Source organism: Oncorhynchus tshawytscha, linkage group LG04 (genome assembly GCF_018296145.1).
Source record: "Oncorhynchus tshawytscha isolate Ot180627B linkage group LG04, Otsh_v2.0, whole genome shotgun sequence".
Lineage (NCBI taxonomy): Eukaryota > Metazoa > Chordata > Actinopteri > Salmoniformes > Salmonidae > Oncorhynchus > Oncorhynchus tshawytscha.
In genome coordinates this window covers 21,399,172-21,426,807 of record NC_056432.1, presented here as the reverse complement: position 1 = coordinate 21,426,807, position 27,636 = coordinate 21,399,172, and the positions used below count along the sequence as shown (strand labels likewise).

General features: G+C 42.4%; 2 protein-coding genes across 3 annotated transcripts in view; one reads left to right on the top strand and one right to left on the bottom strand.

The window, feature by feature from the left end:
* The first annotated feature begins 2,085 nt into the window (after positions 1 to 2,085).
* Positions 2,086 to 18,419, top strand: LOC112232803 (hemicentin-1). Its single transcript, XM_024400030.2, has 17 exons — positions 2,086 to 2,167; positions 6,218 to 6,393; positions 7,286 to 7,570; positions 7,735 to 7,886; positions 8,014 to 8,167; positions 11,411 to 11,600; positions 11,724 to 11,818; positions 11,906 to 12,092; positions 12,221 to 12,318; positions 12,545 to 12,698; positions 12,877 to 12,995; positions 13,263 to 13,415; positions 13,596 to 13,709; positions 15,563 to 15,630; positions 15,831 to 15,942; positions 16,204 to 17,274; positions 18,314 to 18,419. Exons 2-16 carry the CDS (start codon positions 6,288 to 6,290, stop codon positions 17,226 to 17,228), a joined length of 3,012 nt encoding a protein of 1,003 aa, XP_024255798.2. The 5' UTR covers positions 2,086 to 2,167; positions 6,218 to 6,287; the 3' UTR covers positions 17,229 to 17,274; positions 18,314 to 18,419.
* Positions 18,420 to 20,937: 2,518 nt separating this feature from the next.
* Positions 20,938 to 27,636, bottom strand: part of ptgs1 (prostaglandin-endoperoxide synthase 1) — a 48,376-nt gene continuing 41,677 nt past the window's right edge. For both annotated transcript variants that reach the window (XM_024400032.2, XM_024400033.2), the window contains one exon: positions 20,938 to 21,707. In XM_024400032.2, the coding sequence (XP_024255800.1) occupies positions 21,358 to 21,707 (350 nt within the window). In that variant the 3' untranslated portion in view covers positions 20,938 to 21,357. The remainder of the gene's footprint in view (positions 21,708 to 27,636) is intronic.

Below are 27,636 nucleotides of genomic sequence, written 5' to 3'. Positions count from 1 at the left end.
CGTTCCATCAATTCCATTCCAGCCATTACAATGAGCCTGTTCTCCTATAACTCCTCCTACCAGCCTCCACTGATGGGTAGAATAAAACTGCTTATCCTTTAATGCTTGCATTGATGTGTCCTTAATTGACAGTCTTGTCTGTAGACTTTACCATTAACCACCAGTTCTGATTAATTTAATGGGTTCCGTGCAGGCAATCATAAAATCCTTATTTTCTATGAACAATCTGCATTGGATAAGTGTCTCACCAACATCTTACATGACATAATGGTGTTGTTATCAATTGTTTGATAATGTGTTCATTTCTGTTTTTTCTCATCTAAGACCACACATAATTCCCAAAGCTGATGCAAAATTGGTGAGTGGTGTTGCCTTGCAGTCATTCTCATTAGCCCCATTTAATGCTGAAACAGTACAGACAGCACATTCCATGACGAGCACATTCCATGATGCACAGCCCATTAACAGATCCACTTCTATAGATTGTCTCATGCTATAGAACTGCCTGATTTAGTCACTCAGGATACAGGCAACTCTTTTGACTTATTGCCAGAGATTTCCGCATCACTAAGGACCTATCATGGTCCAAACACACCAACACAGTTGTGAAAAAGAGGACACGAAAATGCCTCTTCCCCCTCAGGAGGCTGACATTATTTGGAATGGGCCATCAAATCCTTAAACATTTCTACAGCTGCACCATTGAGAGCATATTGACTGGCTGCTTCACCACTTGGTACTACTCGGCATCCGACAGCAAGGCACTACAGAGCGTAGTGTGTACGGCCCAGTACATCACTTGGGCTGAGCTCCCTACCATCCAGGACCTCCATACCAGGTGGTGTCAGAGGAAGGCCCTAAAAATGGTCAGACTCCAGCCACCCAAATTATAGACCGTTCACTCACTAGACTCTACCCACACACTCACGGATACTACATTGACAATCCAACATACAAACACACACACACAGACACTACATACACTTACACACACATAACACACACACGCATATTGACGTCACACACACTCACACATAGACACACTTTCACACTCTTCACATGTGCTGCTGCTACTGTTTATGATCTGTCCTGAGTGCAGAGTCACTTTTACCCCTACCTACATGTACATATTACCTCAATTATCTCAACTACTTCTTCACCATGCACATTGACTCAGTACCAGTACATAGCCTTGTTATTGTTATTTTATTGGGTTACTACTTTCATTTTTAATTTAGCAATTTTTTGTTCTTACTTTTTAACACTGCAATGTTGAGAAAGGGCTTGTAACGCCTTGATCACACCTACAGCGTTGTTGCGCAAAATGGTACGCAGCATCATCTGGATATGTGGAAAACAAAAGTTCACCATTCCCTATCTGCTACCATTTCTATCAAGCCATCTACGCATACAGTTTGACGCATAAGTTCGATAAATTCAATGCATGCACCACACAGAATGCACTGCAACTGCCTCTGCTGGGCAATGCTACAAGGCAAACGCAGCGTTCCATTGGAAATGAATGTACTTCTGGTGCACCAAAATGCAATGATGCTGTCGAAGTGGTCGAGGCGTAAGTAAGCATTTCAGGGTAAAGTCTACACCTATTGTATTTTCAGCGCATGTGCCAAATAACATTTTATTTGATTCATACTGTATGCCCCATATTCTTCTTGATAGTACATTCAAATAATGTCTTTTGGCATGAACTGAATGGTTAAACATATTCATGAGTTATAATTAATATGAATTTTCATTATCTGTGCATGTCTTCTTTCTCAACTCATCAGTGCTCCTTCACTGGGAACAATAATGGAAACACAATACTTAGTATTGTATCGTGATAATAAGCTTGTTATAATACTGTTGGAAGTGGAACATTTGGGATCTCCTTGTTCTCATGTGTGTGAAGGTGGTTTTGTTCTTTACTATGGCTATAATTGGATTATGCTCTGCTCTTCTGTTTGTGTGTGTGTGTGTGTGTGTGTGTGTGTGTGTGTGTGTGTGTGTGTGTGTGTGTGTGTGTGTGTGTGTGTGTGTGTGTGTGTGTGTGTGTGCGTACAAGTGAGCGTGGCTTGTCCTTTCCACCTGGAACCTAAGCATATGCAGCTGACGAACGGAGGGTTTGCACAGACTGGAGAGAGCTGGAGAGATCTACTGGATGAAGGTAGAGTATATGACTTTATACATCCTAATACTGTATTTCATATTTCTATAACTTGCAAATAAGTAGCATAAGCAAAGGTTGTCTTGTAATTTTAGTTATTTTGCTAAAATAGGTAACACTTACATGCTTTCTGCATTTTATTTGGTCATTCATTTGAATAGTTTAAATCTATAGTGTTAGTTCCAGTAACAATAGTGCTAGTTGCAGTTACATTCAAATATACTGTAATATTACAGTGGGTGTTTGTGCTTTTCTGGTAATTACATTTCATATTCATTTGGTAATGTTGCAGTGGCCTTTTACAAGCACTGGAATTATTTTCATGCATCTATGTATGTTTTCAATATTACACATAAATAATGTATTATTCAAAAACAAATTGATTGCATTTTGATGGTTTGGGAGCCTGTCTCATTGGAGTATGATTGTTCTTTTACATAGAAATGCTGCTGACAAATAATGCAAGACATCTGAAACCAAAACAAAGAAAATCTTAGGGAAAAGAGAGACAGAGCATTTAAGTGCTTGAGTGAGAGATTAAATCCAATCTTAATGACTTGCTAAACTGCTTGTGAGGTAAATGGTCTGCTGTGAGGCAAATCAAACACACACCCCCAGGCTCTCATCAGATAGCTGTGTTTTAGCATACCCCCTGCTGGCTCTGCTTCCCATGCCAGATGAGTCAGGCACATAAGTGCCTATTCACATGCCCACTATCAAGCACTTCCACTACCAGCCAGGGTCCATGGCCATGGGACCACTTTCACTATCATAGTGTTTAACAAATTATTCTAAGACATCAAATAACATCAAATAACATATTTGGAATCATGTAGTAACCAAAAAACTTAACTTAAGGTAGGCGTCCCGCTAGCGGTGAAACTGGAGGGAGTGCAAATCAAATAAATAATCATACAAATGATGGATATTAAACATTTAGGTACATACAAGTGTCTTATATCGGTTTAAAGCTTAAAGTTGTGTTAATCTAACTGCACTCTCCGATTTACAGTAGGCTTTACAGTGAAAGCATGCCATGTGATTGTTTGAGGATGGCGCCCCACATCAAAATATTTTTCCACCGGCATAGGCTTCATAAATTCACAAATAGCGATTACAAATTCACTGACTTTTTGAAAATCTTCCTCTGATTTGTCATCCAAAGGGTCCTAGCTATAACATGTAGTGTCGTTTTGTTAGATAAAATCCTTCTTTATATCCCAAAAAGTCAGTTTAGTTGGCACCATCGATTTGAGTAATCCACTCGTTCAACATGCCAAGATAGGAATCCGAAAATCTACCCCTAAACTTTGTTTCAAGAAGTCAAAATATGTTTCTAACCAATCCTCAGACACCCAAAAATGTCATTAAACTATAATATTTCATACGGAAAGAAGCATGTTCAATAGGAAAACAATATTAACAAGTATGTGTCCTCTTCATCGCGCGAGCATTCACGAATTTCCAAGTCTGTGTCCCTGTAGTAAATCTCATTATTCTTACTTGTTTTGGAAGAAACAAGCCTGAAACCTTGAGCATTGAGTGCTGACATCCAGTGGAAGCCATAGGAATTGCATCCTGAGAGCTAGATTTCAGAATGCCTCTATTGTAATAGCATGGGCTCTCTCAAAAAAAATTCTGGTTGGTTTTTCTTTGGATTTTCTCCTACCATATCTATTGTGTTATAGTCTCCTACATTATTTTAACATTTCTACAAACTCAAAGTGTCATCTTTCCAATGGTCCCAAGTATATGCATATCCTGGCTTCAGGGCCTGAGCAGCAGGCAGTTTACTTTGGGCACGCCAGTCAGGTGGAAATTGAGAAAAAAAAGGACCCTAGCCTGAAGAAGATTTATTTAATTTTAATTTCAAAAATCTAAATATATTTTATATTTGAGATTCTTCAAAGTAGCCACCCTTTGCCTTGATGACAGCTTTGCACACTCTCTCAACCAGCTTCACCTAGAATGCTTTTCCAACAGTCTTGAAGGAGTTCCCACATATTCTGAGCACTTGTTGGCTGCTTTTCCTTCACTCTGCGGTCCAAATCATCCCAAACCATCTCATTCCTTCTTGATCAAATAGCCCTTAACCTGGAGAAGTGTTGGGTCATTGTCCTGTTGAAAAACAAATGATAGTTCCACTAAGAGCAAACCAGATGGGATGGCGTATCACTGCAGAATGCTGTGGTAGCCATGCTGGTTAAGTGTGCCTTGAATTCTAAATAAATCACTGACAGTGTCACCAGCAAAGCACCCCACACAATTACACCTCCATGCTTAACGGTGGGAACCACATGCGGAGATCATCAGTTCACCTACTCTGCGTCTCACAAAGACACAGTGGTTGGTTCTCTGAACAGTTGATTTTGAGATGTGTCTGTTACTTGAACTCTGTGAAACATTTATTTGAGGGGTTATGGTATGGGCAGGCATAAACTACGGACAACTAACACAATTGCATTTTATCGATTGCAATTTGAATGCACAGAGATACCGTGACGAGATCCTGAGGCCCATTGTCGTGCCATTCATCCACCACCATCACATCATGTTTCAGCATAATAATGCACTGCCTCATGTCCCAAGGATCTGTACACAATTCCTGGAATCTGAAAATGTCCCAGTTCTTCCATGGCCTCCATACTCACCAGACATGTCACCCCGGGAGCATGTTTGGGATGCTCTGGATCGATGTGTATGACAGCGTGTTCCAGCTAATATCCAGCAACTTCACACAGCCATTGAAGAGGAGTGGGACAACATTCCCCAGGCCACAATCAACAGCCTGATCAACTCTATGCAAAGGAGATCTGCCGCGCTGCATGAGGCAAATAGTGGTCTCACCAGATACTGACTGGTTTTCTGATCCACGTCCCTACTTTTTAAAAAAGGTATCTGTATTCCCAGTCATGTGAAATTCATAGATTAGGGCCAAATTAATTTATTTCAGTTGATTGATTTCGTTATATGAACTGTAACTCAGTCAAATCTTTGAAATAATTTTTTTGTTGAGTTTATAGTTTTGTTCAGTGTAGATTGTAGGCCAGACCTACAAACTTGGACGCTACAGACGATTTTGTGAGGAGACTGATTTTCAGGACAATTCATGGTCTGACAGACACTGCTCCTAACTGTCACCTTTCACCGCAGATTGAGATGCATACAATGCAAAAATATATCTCTAGCTTAAACTGACTGATTCTTTTTAGATTTTTAGTTATTATGCTAATTCATTTTATTTGGGGGCACGGACATCGCCTCTAAGGGGTTAAGTTTTCTGTGTCCACACTGTCTGCACTGTTACACTTAAATTAGTGTTGAATTGTTAGGCGTCTACTTCAAATATTTACATTGAATGGAAATTGAAGTGTAAGCTTTGTTGCCTTTGGTGTTGTATGTTTCCATACTTTTAAAATCAATGTTCATGTGCGTGAAACACATGCCTCTATGAGCACCAACTGTCACATCACATAGTCATTCTATCCTTACATGGACATGTTGGGCTGAGCATGAAAGCCCATGTGATCAGACAGGCAGCTTTCTTCCAGGGGGGCTGATGATAACTGATCTTCACAGTACAAAGCTCCGCAGTCCTTTTCATGTCACCTTCATTGAGTGGAGGGGCTGCTGCTGCTGAACTGGAGGATGAAGTGGCTGGCCCATTGAAGAGAGTAAAGAGGCTAGTAACAGACAATGCTCCACTGCCATCGCGGTGCCACTGAAACACACAACCAAAATAGGTATCATGCAGAGAGAGACAGAGAGTGGTGCTAAGTGTGTTCTTTCATATATTACATGGAGCACTGAGAAAATGCATACACACATGCACATGCACAAAAGATCTGCAGTAGTGCAACACAATTGGCAACCACTTTGGATGCAAAATATTGTTAGTTACGCACTATAATAAATCCACAATGAGATGAATAATTGCAAACAACACAGGGAAAATTTGAAACAAACTAGGCCCCTGATTGAACTGGTCAAACATCCAAGCTACCTTTTTTAAACCTACTTATATAAGATGATGGGCACAATGTTTCTCAGGACATGTACACTGCTGGTGCCATGGACGAGCCTCTCTGGACCTCAGTGTCAGGTGGAGCCCTGCAGTAAGATGCTCGAGTCTATGTTTGTCTGCAGTTCCCCTCCTGTGACCTCTCACCTTTGGCTGCTCATTCTTTCCTGCTCTCTTCATGGTCAACCAGCCCTGTCTGACCTGGGTGAGTGAGAAGCAAACTAAACACAGGGTTTACAGTATGTATGCTCTCCCTTTTGTTGCTGTTAATGCTGTTTAATATTAAAGAGTGGGGCCAAATGTGGTCATGAACTTGGTGTTCCCTAATGATTGTATCCATAATTAATGCATAGACTGGTTGCTGCACAATTATTGCATAATACTGGTGATTCTTTTCTCGTCATATCATTAATGACACTTACAGAACAATGTTTTCATTAGAGATAGGTCCACCTTTATGAATTGCAACACTAATACTACGAGATAATTATGTATCAATTAAATTCTATCATGATTTCTGCAATGATCGAGACCAGTTTTTCTAAATAGTCCCAATGCTAATTTCCATACCCCATGTATAATGTGACAAAAGGCTTTAAAAAAAACCTGCTTCAGCTTCCTCTGTCTCCTAGCAACATGCAGCTTCACACCACCCTGTAATCTGTGATTTCTCTCAGTCCTCAGGTAGACTGGATGTTTGGGAACATATTCAATCATTAGATGTTTAGTAAATTCATATATTAATGTTATTGAATCCTGTTATGTTTTTTTATTTTATTCTGTAGAGTAATAACTCAAAACAATACTCACTTTTGCTGGGTACTTCACTGTCAATGATTGCATCTAACATGAATGTTTTGAAGTAAAGTATAATTTTTACTATACATAACTAGCAATGTAGGTGCCTAACTGGTGCACTGATAATTTCTGTATCCTTTCCTATGACGATACTGACAATTAGACTGACTGGGTCTCATGTCTTACTTAACATAACTTATAGGATCAACCCTTAATAGGGAAGTCTCAGAATACAGTTTGTCAATTTGCCGCCTGTTCTCTCTCTCCGGTTTGTATCTCACACTTGTGTCTGTGTTCAGTGTTCTCCACCCATCCAGAGGATGGTGTTGGTGTACTGGGTGCTCCCCTCACACTGTACTGTGCAGTGTATGACTCCAGCAGCCAGGGGGAACTGTCTGTTAGATGGGAGAGGGCCAGTGGAGAGCCAGCAGCATTGACTCCTGGTCCTGGCAGAGGGATCCACCAATTGGCCAACGGATCTCTGTTCTTCCCCCAGCTGAGAGAGGGGGACCTGGGGAGATATGTCTGTAGTGCAGGCATTGGAGCCAAACACATCATGACTGTTGTCCAAGTGATGGAAGCTGGTTAGTTGGCCTTCTCAGCTCTTCTATATGCTTCTGCTGAAATAATACAATGCATTAGCTTTAATACACATATTATCTGGCTTTTTTGTGAAATCTGTCTCGGAAATGAGAAAAACATAGATACATTGGATTCTTTGTTTGATACTGTGTGTCTTTGTGTGTAGACCTGGAGGTGGTGTTCTTCAGTCCTCAGTCTCAGACAGTCAGTGAGGGTCGGCCAGTGTTCCTCCAGTGTGTCTCAGGGGACAGCTCCCCCCCAGCACACATCACCTGGCTCAAAGACAACACACTCTTCACCAAAGGCGCTCAGATTCAGGTATCAAATGCATTAGTCTTTGCATGTATTGTATGGATTTGATCGCATGTCCATTTTTATGTCTTTGTGTATGTACATTTCATTGTGTGTGGCTGTGTATGTTTAAATACAAAGTGTGTTTCTCCAGGGTCAATATGGAGGGGGTAACCAGAGGAAGACCTCAGGCACTCTTCACCTCTCTAATGTCTCAATAGAGGACGAGGGGGAATACGTCTGTGTCACACACAACACCTTACTGAACACCAGCCGGGAAAGCAAGGCAGCTACACTCACAGTACAAGGTGAGACAATGCACAGCCTCTCCCCTACTCCGTATCCCTTCTGTCTGCCCTGTCCTGTCCTCGTAGAACAGCATGGATGACGGAACTAGTGTTGAGGTCGGTCTGTTTATGTTTCTGTATCCTGTATGAAAGCAGTGGTGGAAACAGTACACAATTGTCTAACTATGAAGGTAAAGATTGCACCTTTATTTCACCTTTATTTAACCAGGTAGGCTAGTTGAGAACAAGTTCTCATTTGCAACTTTATCTGGCCAAGATAAAGCAAAGCAGTTCGACACATACAACAACACAGAGTTACACATGGAATAAACAAACATACAATCAATAATACAGTAGGAAAATATATATACAGCATGTGCAAATGAGGTAGGATAAGGTAATAAATAGGCCATGGTGGCAAAGTAATTACAATATAGCAATTAAACACTGGAATGGTAGGATGTACAGAGGATGAATGTGCAAGTTGAGATACTGGGGTGCAAAGGAGCAAGATAAATAAATAAATACAAAATACAGTATGGGGATGAGGTAGATTGGATGGGCTATTTACAGATGAGCTATGTACAGGTGCAGTGATCTGTGAGCTGCTCTGACAGCTGGTGCTTCAAGCTAGTGAGGGAGGTAAGAGTCTCCAGCTTCAGAGATTTTTGCAGTTTGTTCCAGTCATTGGCAGCAGAGAACTGGAAGGAGAGGCGGCCAAAGGAGGAATTGGCTTTGGGGGTGACCAGTGAGATATACCTGCTGGAGCGCGTGCTACAGGTGGGTGCTGCTATGGTGACCAGTGAGCTGAGATAAGGTGGGGCTTTACCTAACAGAGACTTGTAGATGACCTGGAGCCAGTGGGTTTGGCGACGAGTATGAGGCGAGGGCCAGCCAAAGAGAGCATACAGGTCGCAGTGATGGGTAGTACATGGGGCTTTGGTGACAAAACTAATGGCACTGTGATAGACTGCATCCAATTTGTTGAGTAGAGTGTTGGAGGCTATTTTGTAAATGACATCGCTGAAGTCAAGGATCAGTAGGATAGTCAGTTTTACGAGGGTATGTTTGGCAGCATGAGTGAAGGATGCTTTGTTGCGAAATATGAAGCCGATTCTAGATTTAACTTTGGATTGGAGATGCTTGATGTGAGTCTGGAAGGAGAGTTTACAGTCTAACCAGACACCTAGGTATTTGTAGTTGTCCACATATTGTAAGTCAGAACCGGCCAGAGTAGTGATGCTGGACGGGCGGGCAGGTGTTGGCAGCGAGCAGTTGGAGGCCACGGAAGGAGAGTTGTATTGCATTGAGGATTGTCTGGAGGTTGGTTAACACAGTGTCCAAAGATGGGCCAGAAGTATACAGAATGGTGTCGTATGCGTAGAGGTGGATCAGAGAATCACCAGCAGCAAGAGCGACATCATTGATGTATACATAGAAAAGTGTCAGCCTGAGGATTGAACCCTGTGGCTCCCCCATAGAGACTGCCAGAGGTCCGGACAACAGGCCCTCCGATTTGACACACTGAACTCTGTCACAGAAGTAGTTGGTGAACCAGGTGAGGCAGTCATTTGAGAAACCAAGGCTATTGAGTCTGCCGATAAGAATGTGATGATTGACAGAGTCGAAAGCCTTGGCTTAGTAAAGTACAGATACCCCTAAAAATGACTTAAGTAGAACTTTTAAGTATTTCTACTTAAGTAAACTCAGCAAAAAAAGAAACGTCCTCTCACTGTCAACTGCGTTTATTTTCAGCAAACTTAACATGTGTAAATATTTGTATGAACATAACAAGATTCAACACCTGAGACATAAACTGAACAAGTTCCACAGACATGTAACTATGAGAAATGGAATAATGTGTCCCTGAACAAAGGGGGGGTCAAAATCAAAAGTAACAGTCAGTATCTGGTGTGGCTACCAGCTGCATTAAGTACTGCAGTGAATCTCCCCTCATGGACTGCACCAGATTTGCCAGTTCTTGGTGTGAGATGTTACCCCACTCTTCCACCAAGACACCTGCAAGTTCCCAGACATTTGTGGAGGGAATGGCCCTAGCCCTCACCCTCCGATCCAACATGTCCCAGACGTGCTCAATGGGATTGCGATCCGGGCTCTTCACTGGCCATGGCAGAACACTGACATTCCTGTCTTGCAGGAAATCACACACAGAACGAGCATGCTGGAGGAGATTGCTTGCAATGACAACAATCTCAGTCCGATGATGCTGTGACACACCGCCCCAGACCATGACGGACCCTCCACCTCCAAATCGATCCCGCTCCAGAGTACAGGCCTCGGTGTAACGTTTCTTCCTGCGACGATAAACGCGAATCCGACCATCACCCCTGGTGAGACAAAACCGCGGCTCGCCAGTGAAGAGCACTTTTTGCCAGTCCTGTCTGGTCCAGCGACGGTGGGTTTGTGGCCATAGGCAACGTTGTTGCCGGTGATGTCTGGTGAGGACCTTCTTTACACCAGGCCTACGATCCCTCAGTCCATCCTTGCTCAGCCTATTGCGGACACTGATGGTGGGATTGTGCATTCCTGGTGTAACTCGGGCAGTTGTTGTTGCCATCCTGTACCTGTCCCGCATGTGTGATTTTAGGATGTACCGATCCTATGCAGGCGTTGTTACACGTGATCTGCCACTGTGAGGATGATCAGCTGTCCGTCCTGTCTCCCTGTAGCGCTGCCTTAGGCATCTCACAGTACGGACATTGCAATTTATTGCCCTGGCCACATCTGCAATCCTCACGCCTCCTTGCAGCATGACTAAGGCACGTTCACGCAGGGACCCTGGGAATCTTTCTTTTGGTGTTTTTCAGTCAGTAGAAAGGCCTCTTTAGTGTCCTAAGTTTTCATAACTGTGACATTAATTGCCTACCATCTGTAAGCTGTTAGTGTCTTAACGACCGTTCCACAGGTGCATTAATGTTCATTAATTGTCTATGTTTTATTGAACAAGCATGGGAAACAGTGTTTAAACCCTTTACAATGAAGATCTGTGAAGTTATTTGGATTTTTACGAATTATCTTTGAAAGACAGGGTCCTGAAAAAGGGACATTTCTTTTTTTGCTGCATTTACTTAACACTACTGTATCAATGTATACATCATTCCTGTAACTGATCCAAATCATATGCTGTATGCTAAATCAAGGTTGACTAAAGTAGGGCAACTAAACATGAGGAAACTGAACTTAGGAAAGAAAGCCACTATATAGTATTGAGGGACACCCCCATGTTTTTCTGTTGCTCTGCAGGAGTCCCTACAAGGCTGCAGATCACTCAGGGCCCTGACAACATCACAGTTGCCATAGAGACGGAGGCCTCCATGGGCTGTGTTGTCCGAGGCTTACCGCCTCCCACAGTGCAATGGTTCAAAGACAGCCTTCTCCTTGTGAACAACTCTGGCTTGAGTCTGCAGAACAAGGGACAGCTGCTTGTTTTCAAGTGAGATCTTGAGGACATTAAGACATTATAAAAGTTGTTTACCTTTAAATCAAATGTAAAAAGCAAGCAGCGATAACAAAAGTGATATTAATGTGTGTGGTGTGCTGTGCCCTTTATCCCCAGGAACGTGTCTGAGGATGATGAGGGTTCCTACCACTGTGAGGCCAGGAATAAGAGGGAGACAGTCAGGTCTAAGACTGCCTTTCTCCTTCCAGCAGGTGCTCTGGTTGTTGTCAATCAAACTAAAATATCAAATCTATACTAGCCCCTTTACTGACATACAGTACCTCCCTCCCTCTCCACAGTGATGGGGTGGACCTTTGTCCAGCAGCCTACCAACAAGTCTGTGAGGATGGGGGAGTCTGTTACTCTGGTTTGTAGACCCCCCTACAGCAGGCCTCCAACAACAGTGTCCTGGTTCAAAAACAACCGCCTCCTTTCTCCCAAGACACACTTCACTGTCAGGCCTAGTGGAGACCTCATCTTCCACAGGTGTGTGTGTACAGTGTATGTGTGTATACAGTGTGTCTAGCGTATGACTAGATTATTTTTCTGTATGATGGTAATCCTCCAGTGAAACCAGACAGTTTCAAGCTGTAATTAACTGCTTGTTTCTCCAGTGTCTATGACACAGACAGTGGAGTCTACTTCTGCAGAGCATCCAATGTCCACCTGTACAGATCTGTGACCTCCAGAGCTGCCAGACTGACCATTCTGGGTAGATACTGTATGGCATCACACAGGATGTAGGCTTATTATTGTCTAGCCATGTGTCTGTCTGTATAAGAGATATTCAGGATGATACCTGATACAGCACATTAATATTCATACAAATACACTTGCAATCATAATCTAAGACACAGTTAATTATCTGAGATATACTTCCTTAGGTACAGAAGTAACAAGCTAACCAGCCTATTCTTCCTCCACCCCCTGACCACCAGCATCTCCCTCGGTGAGGCTGTGGCCACAAGTGGTGACAGTCCCTGTAGGGGCCCAGGTGGTGTTCCAGTGCCAGGTCTGGGGACAGCCCCTCCCCTCCATTGTCTGGTCCAAACAGGGACGCTCCATTCAGACTGGTGGCAAGATCGCTGTGGGGTACGTTCAGTGTAACAGAGGTGGTTCTGTGAGGCTTTAGCTCAGTGGGCGAACACAGTCTTGTGTTACTGATCACTAGAGGAAGTATTTGGCGTAATCAACCAATCTGTCAGGAACCGTTAGCTTGCAGACCACCAACCTTCTTGTGGTAATGAATGACAAGCTTCTCTGTTCTCAGCGTGAGAAACACTACCCTCTACATCCTGTCTGTCAGGAGCTATGATGAGGGCACGTACACTTGTGAAGCCTCCAACACTGTGGGGCATGACCGGAGAACAGCTACTTTACGTGTCGCTGGTAACTTCCCTTCCCCAGTACAGTACACACATTATGTTTGATGTTATACTATAGAAATGTGTGTATAATGGATGTCTGGATGCCTTAATAGAGCCGAGTACTGTTGATCATGCTACATATCTTGGCCTATATCCCATGTATGGACAACAAAGTTAACTTCATCACATTAGCCGGAAGTGAAGCTCAGGTGTGATTAAGGTGCTTAGTATCTGAATGTATTGAGACAATGTGGTGCTCTCTCTCTCTCTCCCCCTCTCTCTGGCTTAGTAAGCCCCATCATAGTGTCCTTCCTGGGGGCAGTGAGCAGCTCAGAGGGGTCCTATGTGGTCCTGCCATGCAGGGCAGTGGGGGACCTCCCCATCAGGTACACCTGGACCAGGGGACACTCCATCACCCCAACCCTGGAGAGGCATGTAGATGGTGAGCCAGTCACATTTTAAATAAAACTTACACCTGCCAAGAAAGATACCCTACCACATTCCCTTATGATGCCATAAATCCATTCTACTAGTGTTTACAGATCTGAAGAGATGAGATCGGTGTTAAGGAGAATAATGAGAGCTTTGGTGAATGTGTGACTATGCCTTCATGTGTGTGCAGATGAGGGGGCTCTGCATATCTCCAGTGTTCAGGTGTCTGATGCAGGGGACTATCACTGTACCGCTGAGAACATAGTGGGACGACAGCAGAGAAGAGCCACCCTCACCATCTCTGGTTTAACCATGTCTTTATGATATTACCTCAACATTAAAGTAGACCACTTTTGCAGCTTCAAAATGACTAACAAATATATATATTCATAAATGAGTGAGACATAAGGTAATACACTTGACATCAACTTCTTATACATGTGTAGTAACTTTGATTATTACAATAGAAACATTGTTGTTACATAGGACTTTGGAAATTGCAATATAGCGCATCACTTTTCCTCTTGTGTACAGTAGTTACAAAAACTCTCAGCGCATTGCTATGCAATTACCAAAGTATTATAGAACAACATGCTAATAAAATGTTGCTCCAAAAATAATGACAGTTTTATTACACAGGCACAATACCAATTTAGTGTTAAGTGTTATTGAGAATGATAACAGTAACAAAATATGTCTATTAAGTGTTGAAAGGAAACTAAATATATAAAAAACGACCTTCTTGAATAAACTATGGCCAAGGTAGGTGGAAAATCATGTTAGTTTGTATTCAGCGTAACTATCCCTTTATAAATGTTATAGTGTGTGTTTGAAACAAGAACACTTTCCTTCAGATGGACAAAGAGGTTCAAAGTTGTTTTTGCTAAGCATCCAACTTGCTGTTTGCAATTGGCTTTGAATTTCTCTTCAGTATTTTCAGGTATCATAAAATTAAGGGTGTTGCTACAGATAAATCGTTTTCGCCCCACCCCGCCCCTCCTGAAACCGATTTCTCAAAACTAATGCTTCTATCACACCTACATCATCTTTGCATTTTGGTACACCAAAAGTACATTCATTTCCAATGGAATGTTGCGTTTGCCTTGCCAGCATTACATTGCATTGGCAAGTGCATACATTGGATTTGACAGAAATGGTAGCAGAATACAGGTACACATAACATTTTGCGGTACAGGTACACATAACAATAAAGCAGTCGGTGTGATCAAGAGGTAAGATTATTGTTTTTTAACGGGGGAAAAAAATATCAAGAGGAAAGATCTGGCTCACATTCTGCGCATGCGTTATTTTACGCACACATTTGTTTCTCTAGTCTTGATCACACCGATCCGGCTATGCATACAGTTTGACGCATACGACGATAAATACAATGTATGCACCACACAGAACGCACTGCAACTGCCTCTGCTGGGCAATGCTGCAAGGCAAACGCAGCGTTCCAATGGAAATTAATGTACTTCTGGTTTACCAAAATGCAATTTCAATATCGATGTGATATAGGCGTAACGTAGCGGCTGCTCACCCTCCCCTCCCTTCACATTTCGGTCTTTACTCACCCCCTTCTACCTCTGGACAGTCGAACTTTCTAGGCAGCCAAGCATTTAACTTATCCGGAAAAGTGAAAATACATGTCAATAATATTTTTTTGTGTAAAACATGTAAATAGCTGCATGTAGCCTACTCCCCACCTGAAAAAATAACATGACATCGCGCGTATGCTTTTCTGAGGCATGGAATGCAATAGTTCGAATAGTTTTGTGTACGACATGAAGTGTGTAGGCTACACCAGTGACCAGCCAAAGGCGATCAAGGAGGGGACAGAGACTGTAAAATGGATTGGAATAATACAGGAGATTGTTTGTGCTCTATTTATTTGATTTCGATCTTCAACATGCAGTTCCAGATGCAGCCCTACCAGTAGTTGAAGGCAGCCAATCCAATAGTTTCTGAAAAGTAGTTACTTCCTGAGATCTGTATTAAAATATATATTTTAAGTAGTTGCTTTCTCAGATCTGTATTCAAATAGTTTTGAAAAAGTAGTCACTTTCTGAGATCTGAATTCAAATAGTTTTGAAAAGTCGTTACTTTATGGGGTCTGTATTCAAATATGCTCATCATTTTCTTCTCTATCTTAAGCTGAAGATGACCCAGCTGATAGAGAAAGGCAGCATAGACAGATTGTATCTGCAGTGAGTAATAATGAGGTTGGTGTGGAAGTCTATCGCTTGTCTGCTGAATTGTTTACCATAATCAGTAGTAGACAAGTCTAACATCCCGAGTCACATCTTTGTGTCTCTCTTCAGTTGTGTAATTATTTAAAACGTCTTTCAGTGGCTCAGTGTGTTATGCATTTTATCAATACCAAATTTCATGAATCTGACAAACATCTTTTCAAAAATTGCAGGTTCCAAAGACTGAAGCAGAGCAGAGAACTCCCCTGTCCAGTAATGACCTGAGTCTAGTTCAGCATTCTGAGATGACCCACTCACGTGTCTCCCTACAGGGAGGAAGCACAGGTGTGTACAGACAAAAACATAAACTGTAGAATGCAGTGCAGGCACATCCTTGTACTAACTACCCTTTGCTGTATTTACTTGCCAAAACAATATTTGACTTTTTTTTATGTCACGTGCATTCTTTAGATTTTAAATCACACTCTTTGACATCAACTTTATACAGTCAGCTATTGAGCCTAGAAACCCAAAGAAAGCAGTGGTTTTCTTGGTGTTCTACTAGCATGCATTGTTTTGTTTGATACCATTATTTTCTATTTGCAGTCCGAGCAACTCAAAGAGACTCAAGCAATGACATCCCCCAAGTGTCTACTCCTGACACTCTACGACTGCTCTCGTCTCTCAGGCAGACAGCTTTAGGACTAGCAGGTCTCTACAGAGGACAAACAGGACTGCTGGTTCCACCTGAAATGCACTCTCTGCTCCCATTGGACCTGGCCTCGGCCAATCCAACCCAGTCTCCAGTCACACAGATCCAGCATCCAGTGCTACAACCCCTACCTCCACCTCTATTTGAACCCTTAGACCTACTCACCCAGCCTTCAGTAACTCATAGAGTCATCTCACTCACTCAGATTCAAATAATACCTAACCAGCCAACATTAACACACAACCCACCCCCAGTGACACAACGGCAGGTTTTAGTCCCAGATAGCCAATCTCCATTAACACAGTCCGTATTCCAAAGTCTCCACAACCAGCCATCAGTCATGCATATCCAGCGTCAAGTCACTGAGCAACCAATTAAACCCCTAAACCACATCGGCAGATTTACCCAGTCTCTGGTCTCACTCCCGCAGCTTCCAGACTCTTCCAGCCACCCGTCTGATCCCTTTACCCAGCGTCCTGATTCTCCTACCCAGCCCAAAGAACCTTTGACTCAGTCTCTACTTATTCACAGCCTGCATGCTCCCGACTCAATCGCTCAAACCCACCATCCTGTACCTCAAAGTAATCCTTCAGACCCACATATCCAGGATCCTAGCACCATCACCCTGTTTTCACGCTCACAAACCCAGACTCAACCATACAAAACTCAGCCTCAACCATCACCAACCCAGCATGAACCTACACAAACCCAGCGTACAGATCTCCTCACCCAGCCTTCAGGCTCAAACACCCATCTTCCTGACCTGATCACCACACCCCCCACCCCTGACCCCCAGGGCCCTAGTGCCCCTATGCCCCCACCCCAGACCCCCTGCAGCAGAACACGAGCCAGCCTGCTAACCCAGCTCATCCAGCCAAACCAACCAGGCCCAATGACACAGAGCCCACAGAGTGGCTGAAGAGGAACACCTCTCAGTCCCCCATGAGGACCAATGAGGACCCCAGGTAGGGCACCATGCGGTACAGAGACAGGAGGAGGGAGACGGAGGGGACTTTTATTCCTCCCAGGCTTGCCTGCTTACATCACGGTTCCCCAACTAGCAGCTCGCCACAAGTGATTTTATTTGCCCCCCCCCCCCATGTTTTCTGAGCAAAAACAACACATTTTATTTTTATTGTTGCGCATAAAAGACTGTAAAAACATCAGCAAATCAGTTCCAAGTGATTTTATTTTGGAACATTTTTCTCAAAGTATTCCCACGCATAATAGAGAGATATATGTGACCGTTTACAAATTTAAGCGAGGTTTTAAATGTTTTAGGCAAGTATTATATCTGTTTGGGCTTCTTGCGGTCAATTTGCAGTCTACATAATATTTGTGATTATGTTCCAGCCCCATGACCATCCGCTCAAGTAAAAATCGGGCCACAACTGAATCTAGTTGATGATCCCTGCCTTACATCATACAGTAGATTTTTACATACAGTAGTAGTTTATCATACAGTAGTAGTTTCCACTGTCTCTGCTTACAGTGTACATACATTTATTTGAGAAAAGCAAAATATAATACTCAATGTTTTAAGTAATGGAATGCAACAACAAGGCTTAATCAATGCAAGAACTTTCAAGACCTGAATTTCTTAAAATAGATAATGATCTGCAAAAGATGTCCGGATTTGGTTTGGTGAAGATTGTAGATACCGGTAAGCAGCTTTTATCTATCTGGGGCTGACAGGCTTAAACTCCAGATGAAACTCCACCACAGCTGCTATCACTTTATCTTGCTTACATAGTTGTACAAGTTACGACATGCACTTGGGCGTATTATTCTGTTGACTGTAACGACCTAACGTTCTGCATGATGAGACCATAACTTGGTTATGTTCCTAATGATTTTTGATTGGATAATGTTGCAAGAGAAATGTACATCACAAATGAACCTCTTAATATCCAAAGTCTGTCTTTTACATACTGTATTTGGATCTTCAGACAATTATAATCACCATTAACAATGAGAATAATTGAACACTCTCTCCTCCCCCAGAGTAAAGCCTCCTCCTCCGTGGCTTCCAGTGCTGGAGAAACATGACATCCCCATCGTGGTGGGAGTGGGTGTGTCTATGGCCTTCATCTTCATCACCATGGCCTTCTACTCCCTGGTCCAGAAGAACGAGCCTGTCCCCACTATTAGAAGTCAGTGGGCCTGTTTAGCTCACTGTAACTTCCTCCTATTGTCCACCCTTTGGCATACTGTACTCATTGTTTAAAATACTCTTAAGACAAGACACTCTCATAACAAACCAGGTCACCCCCTAGGAATGTGGGAACCCCTATAAAAAATATAAAAATTGTTTTGCTCATTCCCAAGATTCTGTATGTGATTTAAACCTTGCTTTGAGTCAGAAGTGGAAATATTAATTTCTCTTATTGAATCCCATTAGCCTTGTCTTCCACAGTTCCCAGGAACCTGGGCGTCCCATGCAGACATGCTGAACGTCTGGACACTGGGAGGACCTATGAGAACAGGTGACTGGTTTCAGCGCTATTGTTTTTGTTGTGGAGGATATCTCTATGAAAATAGGACCGTACTTTCCCTAATGGCTAATATTAAGTATATGTATCCTCTGTTCTGAAAGGGCATTTGAGGATGATGATTTGGTGGCTGTGATTGAACAAAGCCCCAACACAACAGATACACGCGCAAGGCCTCCTGCCCCCAGCCCAGTCACTGTGATGATAGACCCTGCCTCTGATGACACACAGCCCCCGCACACTCCAGAACACTCGTTCATAGCAGAGACCTATCTTGAGCCCAGCGAAGACACACAGGTCAGTGTGTGTGTGCGCGTGCATGAATATGTAAAATTGGGTCAAATATAACATTTCCCACACATTACCATACCAATATATTACAAATTCAGTTGCAGCAGCTGTTTGGATCCTTTCCACTTCAGGTTGACCTGGATGAAGAAAAGGAATGCAGCCTGTCTCACCCCAGTATCCAGCTGCAGTGTGTGGAGGACTGGGGGGGCGGAGGAGTAGAATACGGACAATGCCAGGGCCAAGAAATCCTACCCCATCCCCCCTCTCTCTCTCCTTCCCCACCTCCTGTGCGTGAGGAAAGCCTGCGCTCCTCCCTGACCCTCCAGACAGCTGAGCCCTATGCCACACCGGTCCGCCACAGTGTCAGCATCTGCCACAGTAATGCCCCCCTCCTCCTCTCCCACTGCATCTCCCTGGGCCTTACCACCGTCGCCGTTGATGTCCACTTCTACCCAGCAGCCCCTGCTTCCACCACCACGACTGTGGCAGCCGTCACCCAGATCAATGCTACCACCGCTACTGCACCAGGGCCCCAGCTCAGCTCCCGATTGGCCCACAGTCAGGAGCATGACCAATCGGCTCCTACCGTGCGCCAGAGTAAGTAACTAGATAAAGAGGGAAAGGCAGATGGAGAGATTATTCCAACACAGATGTTGCCATTAGTCTCCACTGGAGAGTTTGGCTGGATTGTTGGTCGTCTTCACATTTCAACTGTCTTGTTCTGACGGTGGTGAGGAGAATGTGTGTGTATCAAAAAGAGGGATCCATCTGGATTCTGGAACCATCCACTGAAGACTATAGGACAACTGCCTTTACTCTGATGCCTTTAATCAACCTCAAATGCTCTACACATACTGTACCAGTCAGCTACAAATGTGTCAATAACAAAGTAATGTCAATGTATTCTGTTTCTGTCCTTCGCAAAGAAAAATCACGAGAATAATTTATTCATATACATTATTTCTGTTTTCTATTTTCTTACTACTGAAGCCTTTGAATAGGGAAACGATGTATTATGGCTTCAATGTGTATTACAAATGTCAGTTACATAATGGTTCTTTAGGCCTAAAATAATGCATTCATAGGAAGCAAAAACAATATAATATAGGCAAAAAAGTATGAACTGCTTCCATAATCCTCTACATGCCGTAGTTTCTGACTTTACTGAGTATATAGTGTTGTGTACATGTCCATTATATTCATATACTTCATAAACTAGTTTGAATGTGCAAATACATTTTTATCAGTTGTATATTCTATAATGAAAAAAGCCAAGGAGAAAACAGCGGTGTACAAAATATTGCAATCTTTGTTGCTGTACACTTCCTATTCAGGTAACCCCCCCTCTCTCTCTGTTGGGCCATAAACAGACTGTTACTTCTGTGCTGAAACCAAAGGAAGATGTTATGACGACAGGGCTTAAGTCCCAACTGAGACCCAGCGGACCCAAAATTGAGATGATCAGTGATTTTATGTGTTCATTATCTGGATCAGTTAACTTTATGTTCAGAGAAATGTCTCAATTTCATGAATTTCCTTTTCTACCACCATGAATTCATCCCTCAGCCATTACTGTGTAACAATTTAGAATTCTGTTTTTTATCATTGTATTTGTGTCAACATGTACCGTATCAATTGTTCCTAACAATGACAATGTCAACAGAAGTGATCGTAAAAAGTTTTTTATTTTGTAATATTACATATTTATTTTGGTGTATAAAAATATCAATCTTTAGTGATCTTGTTACCTTTGTATGGGTGATAAAATAGCAACTAAAAATATTAAAGTTATTTGAAACAGATGTAACATTCACATACTGTAAAGTAAAACAAACAAAAACAGTACTGTATCAAATAGATTTTTTATTTACTCAAGAATGGCCAACAATAATACTGCTGTACTTCATTTGACAATATTCTGTTATACAGTTTCCAATGTGATTTTCATTTCTACCTTTTTGCAAAAATACTGTTAAATCAATGACCATAGCTAGATCATTATGGATGTACTGTAATGTAGACCTAAATTAATATCAAATAAACCTTATTACAAACTATTTCACTATTTTACGAGTTTTTAATCCAGGCTACTTTTCATGTTCACAAAGTACAACGTACATAGGGAACTTGGTGATGATTCATAAATGCAGTCCTTGCATTGTAAACATAATATACAGTACAGGCATCAAAGGTGGGCAAGGGCATTACAATAATACCATACAACAACACTAACGTATCCATGGATTACAGTAAACTCACTATAGCTTACAGTTCAGTGGACGTTTTCCTTGGCGGCGGCTCCTGCCCAGCTGGAGGCACACTGAAGGCTACGTACGGACACCACTTAGTGTTCAGACACACCAGTCTCTCCAGCGAGGCTGAGTTGACTATATCAAAGCCTGTCTGGCCTCCAAACGTGCTGGGCTTCCAGTACTCAGGGGAACAGATCGGGTTACCCAGAAGGCCTTTCAGGGAGAAGGGAGCCCCCATCTCCACCATGCTCTCGCCAAATATGGCGTTGGGGCGTGTCTTCTCCAGCATGAGGGCGGGGTAGAACTCCAGCGCATCGATGTCACCATAGAGCTCCTCCAGCTCCCTGGCTATCTCCTCCTCACCTAAGAACAATAGAATAGATCTATATTGTCCCAGAAGAGCAATTCAGTTGCAGCACAATTACATCAATAGGGCACATTTAAAGCAAATTAATACATTTTGGTTATTTAGCAGATGCTCTTATCCAAAGTGACTTACAGTTAGTGCCTTTATCTTATCTTAAGATAGCTACAGTGCATTCGGAAAGTATTCAGACCCATTGACTTTTTCCACATTTTGTTATGTTACATCCTTATTTTAAAATTGATGAACAATTGTGGACACAGTACTTCGTAAAGAGGTAGGTTTTTCAGAATTTTTTGAAAGTTGTGCAGGGACTCAGTATCCCGACGGTAGGGCGAAGCTGGTTCCACCATTTGGGTGTATACAATACAGTAGAGAAGTATAAAAGAGTTAATCAGAAACACATGAAGTGAAAGAGAAGACTGGTTTGAGATGACAGAACGACAGACTGTAGTTGGTTTCTTAACCTATAAGAGTCTAATCCCTGTCTAATCTGGGGGGGTGGGGGTACTACTAAGCTATATGGAATTGTTTTAAGCAGGTCATAGCAAGGATTATTTAGCTATTTGATTTAGATTTTTAAATACCCTTTGAAATATATATATAAAAAAAACAATTTGGATTTACTGCTATTAGCCCATACAAACACATTAAATAACATTTTTGGGGACTACCTAAAGGAAGTTTGTTTTTGTTAATTTTTTTTTACATGTATTTTTACCCTTATTTTTGTCACTAAACAGTCTCCATATATACTGTACTTCCATACATTTTTTGACTGGTACTGGGGGGCCTTCGGATTAGTTTTATGAGGCCTGTGGGCGTCCTAGAGGAAAACAACAACATGTACGTGTCAGTGAGTGTGTAGCCCAAATTTGAGCAAATTTATAGAAAATTGAATACATAAGTATGCACACCCCTAAGTCAATAGTCTAAGAGCTTTGCACACGATTTTCAAGCCAATTTAAGGCAAAACTAACTCGGCCATTCAGGGACATATTCACTTTCGTCTTGGTAAGCAACGGCAGTGTATATTTGGCCTTGTGTTTTAGGTCATTGTCCTGCTGAAAGACTGTCTCCCAGTGTCAGAAAACAGACCAAACCAGGTTTTTCTCTGTGCTTATAGCTGTATTCAGTTTCTTTTTATTAAAAAAAAAACTGTTATTGCCAATGATAAGCATACCCATAACATGATGCCACCACCTTGAAATGATGAAAAGTGGTACTCAGTGATGTGTTGTATTTGCCCCAAACATAACACTTTGTCTTCGGGACAAAGTTTTATTTCTTTGCCACATTTCTTGCCGTTTTACTTTAGTGCCTTATTGCAAACAGGATGCATGTTCTGTAATATTTTTATTCTGTACAGGCTTCCTTCTTTTCACTCTGTCAGTTAGGTTAGTATTGTGGAGTAACTACTATGTTGTTGATCCATCCTATCAAAGTCATTAAACTCTGTAAATGTTTTAAAGTCCCCGTTGGCCTCATATTGAAATTGCTGAGTGGTTTCTTTCCTCTCCGGGAACTGGAGTAGGAACGACACCTGCATTTTTGTTGTGTCTGGGTGTATTGATACACCATCCAAAGTGTAATTAATAACTTTTCACCATAATCCAATGGGATATTCAATGTCTGCTTTTTAACATTTTTACCCATCTATCAATAGGTGCCTTTCTTTGCGAGGCATGGGAAAACTTCCCTGGTCTTTGCGTTTGAAAATCACTGCTCGATTTAGGGACCTTAACCTATAATTGTATGTGTCTGGTACAGAGATGAGGTAGTCATAAAATAATCATGTTAAACTACACTATACAGTGCATTCAGAAAGTATTTAGACCCCTTGACTTTGTCCACATTTAGTTACGTTACAGCGTTATTCTAAAATGGATTGAAAAAATATCAATCTACACACAATACCCCATAATGACAAAAAGAAACAGGTTTCTTAGAAAAGTTAAATGTATTAAAAATAAAAAACAGAAATACCTTAGTTCGATAGGCATTTTGCTATGAGACTCGAAATTGAGCTCAGGTGCATCCTGTTTCAATTGATCATCTTTGAGATGTTTCTACAACTTGGAGTCCACCTGTGGTAAATACAATTGATTGGACAAGATTTGGAAAGGCACACCACTGTCTATAAGGTCCCACAGTTGACATTGCATTTCAGAGCAAAAACCAAGCCATGAGGTCGAAGGAATTGTCCGTAGAGCTCCGAGACAGGATTGTGTCGAGGCACAGATCTGAGGAAGGGTACCAGAAATGTTATGCCGTATTGAAGGTCCCCAAGAACACAGTGGCCTCCATCACTCTTAAATGGAAGAAGTTTGGAACCACCAAGACTCTTCCTAGAGCTGGCCGAAGGGAGAAACTTTACAAAGGACAACCATTTCTGCAGCACTCCACTAATCAGGCCTTTATGGTATAGTGGCCAGACGGAAGCCACATGACAACCCGCTTAGAGTTTGTCAATAGGTAACTAAAGGACTCTCAGACCATGAGAAACAAGATTTTCTAGTCTGATGGAACCAAAATTGAACTCTTTGGCCTGAATGTCAAGCGTCACGTCTGGAGAAAACCTAGCACCATCACTACGGTGAAGCATGGTGGTGGCAGCATCATGCTGTGGGGATGATTTTCAGTGGCAGGGACTGGAAGACTAGTCAGGAACGAGGGAAAGATGAATGGTGCAAAGTACAGAGAGATCCTTGATGAAAACCTGCTTCAGAGCGCTCAGGACCTCAGACTGGGGCGAAGGTTTACTTTCCAACAGGACAACGACCCTAAGCATACAGCCAAGACAACACAGGAGTGGCTTCGGGACAAGTCTCTGAATGTCCTTGAGTGGCCCAGCCAGAGCCCGGACCTGAACCCGTCCGAACATCTCCAGAGAGACCTGAAAATAGCTGTGCAGCGACTCTCCCCATCCAATCTGACAGAGCGTGAGATGATCTGCAGAGAAGAACGGGAGAAACTCCCCATATCAGAGCCGGTCAGCCCTATTCATTCACTGCGGAAGTTGTGTAGGGCCCCACAAATTACACAAGGGCCCTACCGCCCCCTCATGTCAAAGCGGGTATCAATGTTTACAACTTCCATGAGAGGATAAAGCTGAACTATCCTTCTGGTCATGAAAAGAGAAAAAATAAAACACCATGAGTGAATTGCGGGAACAGCAATCAGGTAAACTTGTGTTCTCTCCTATCCAAGTTTGATGTCAGCAAATAACAGTACAGTTAAGTACTGAGCACAATATGCATATGAGCACAATATGTGCCGAATTGTTCCTTTACTCATAGAATGTATTATTTGCCCATCACCGGTGTGGAAGTTCATATCCAAAACCCAAGCTTGGAGTATTTATTTAAAAAAATGTTATATATATATTTTTTTGTTTGTTGTTGTTGCATTAAGCACATCTTTATCATAACTCCTCTCAAAAATATCTTCATGCTAGCTTTCAGTGCATCTCTCTAGTCTGTGTCTTGCTAACCTAGCTGGGCAGAGCATATCTTGGTCTATCTGTGTCTTGCTTGCCAGCCACTTCCATGGCTGTGTTGTGACTTTGTGCCTGACAAAGTGAGAGTGAAATACATCTATTTGGTGCAAAGGTGTTTATAAAATGCAGTTCAGAAAAGATAACCGTGTCACGCGTTTATATGCATGTGCACAAAATGAAACCCGAGCTTTCCAGCAGCAACCTCTGTGGGAACCAGTTCAGACAATATATGGGTGTGATGGCACTCCTCATAGGTGCAAATAATTTTAAAACAAGACAATGATTATCTAGTCTCTCAGTCAAGTTTCAGTTACAGTTCTGGACTAATGCAAGCTGGAAAGCAATGGATTGACATTGACTATTGATTTATATATTGAATTTAAAATATTGATTAGCTGGGCATACTGGGAAATATGGATGCACATCTCTCAGTAAATAATAATCATCAAGTATTCAGCCAAGTCAGAGTATAAATAGTATTTTATATTTGAAAATGTATAAAAGGAAATCTGGGGGAGCCAGTTTGAATGGGCCTGATGCAGCTGATAAAATGAATAATAGTATTGTTATCTATAATTTACAGGTACTATGTTTGTCAGTAGAGGAGATGCTGGATCATCAGCCAGTACAAGCACAGACTCAGTTGATCCACATCCAACCTCAGCCAGTACTAACACAGACCCAGTACTGGCAGCTTCAGCAAGTACTAATACAGACCCAATACAGCCTTCTTCAGCAAGTACTAACACAGACCCAATACAGCCGTCTTCAGCAAGTACAAACACAGACCCAGGTGAAATACAGGCAGCCTCAGCCAGTACTAACACAGACCCAGGTGAAATACAGGCAGCCTCAGCCAGTACTAACACAGACCCAGGTGAAATACAGGCAGCCTCAGCCAGTACTAACACAGACCCAGGTGAAATACAGGCAGCCTCAGCCAGTACTAACACAGACCCAGGTGAAATACAGGCAGCCTCAGCCAGTACTAACACAGACCCAGGTGAAATACAGGCAGCCTCAGCCAGTACTAGCACAGACCCAGGTGAAATACAGGCAGCCTCAGCCAGTACTAACACAGACCCAGGTGAAATACAGGCAGCCTCAGCCAGTACTAGCACAGACCCAGGTGAAATACAGGCAGCCTCAGCCAGTACTAGCACAATCAGAGGTGTACAGCCAGCATCAGATACAAGCAGCTCAGGCCCTAATAGAACAGTTGCTGCTCCACTAAATGACCCAGCAGATTGGCCCCCAGTCTTAACAGACTTTATGAGGACTGAGTTGGTGCACGGAGGTCCATTCAAACCAGGAATGGATTGTTATGACCCTAAAGACAAGTCGAGAAGAGGTTTCCATTCAGGCATATTACAGATACAGCTGTCAAATGGGGGAAAGATTACCAGGAGCTGGCTTTCATAACCAAAAACAACACTATTGTTTTTGCTGTAAGCTCTTTTCTACAAAAGACTACAAAATAATAAAGGAAGGTGTGAATGACTGGTCAAATATCAACACCATTCTGAAACACCATGAGGGTAGTCCTGAACACACAGATAATATGAATAAGTGGAGATAACTTGATCTGCGCCTAAGTTGGGGACAGACTCTTGACCAAATTACAATTACAATTTGAGGCTGAAAGAGATGGCAGGATCTCCTTACACATTTAATAAGTATCACCCAGTCTCTGGCTGAAAGAAACATTCAGGGGTCCATCAGACAAGCTCTTCCAACCAGATAATGGAAACTTCCTAAAAGAGGTTGAATTACTTGCAAAATTTGACCACGTTATGGAAAATCATCTCAGCAAAATTAAATATGGGAGGGACACATACTCATTACCTTGGGAAGCGCACACAGAATGAGCTGATACAGATGAGTGACAAGTTTCTGGAAGAAATAGTAACTCAAGTAAGAGACTCAAAGTACTTCTCCATTATCTTGGACTGTACACGTGACAGTCACCAGGAGCAAATGTCCATTATTCTGAAGCGTGGCTTTAAAGGGAAAGCCAGAGAACAAGGAGCACTTCCTCGGCTTTGTTAATGTTTCAACAGGCTTGAATCTGTCCACTGTCATCTCAGATAAGCTGAACGAGCATAAGATTCCATTTGAAGATTGCAGAGGACAAGCTTATGATAATGGGACCAACATGAAGGGCAAGCACCAAGGAGTACAAGCCAGACTGCTCAAAAAATATTCCCAGAGCCGCGTTCGTCCCATGTGGAGCACATACTCTAAACCTTGTCATTGCAGATGCTGCCAAATCTTCAAAAGATCCAGTTGGGTTTTTGAGCAAACGCTCTTCACCTTTTCAGCTGGCACATAAAGATGGAGTGTTTTGAAGAAACACGTGAACATAACCGTGAAGTCATGGAGTGACAAGATGGGAAAGTAGGCTCCAAAGTGTTCTGCAATCAGGTATC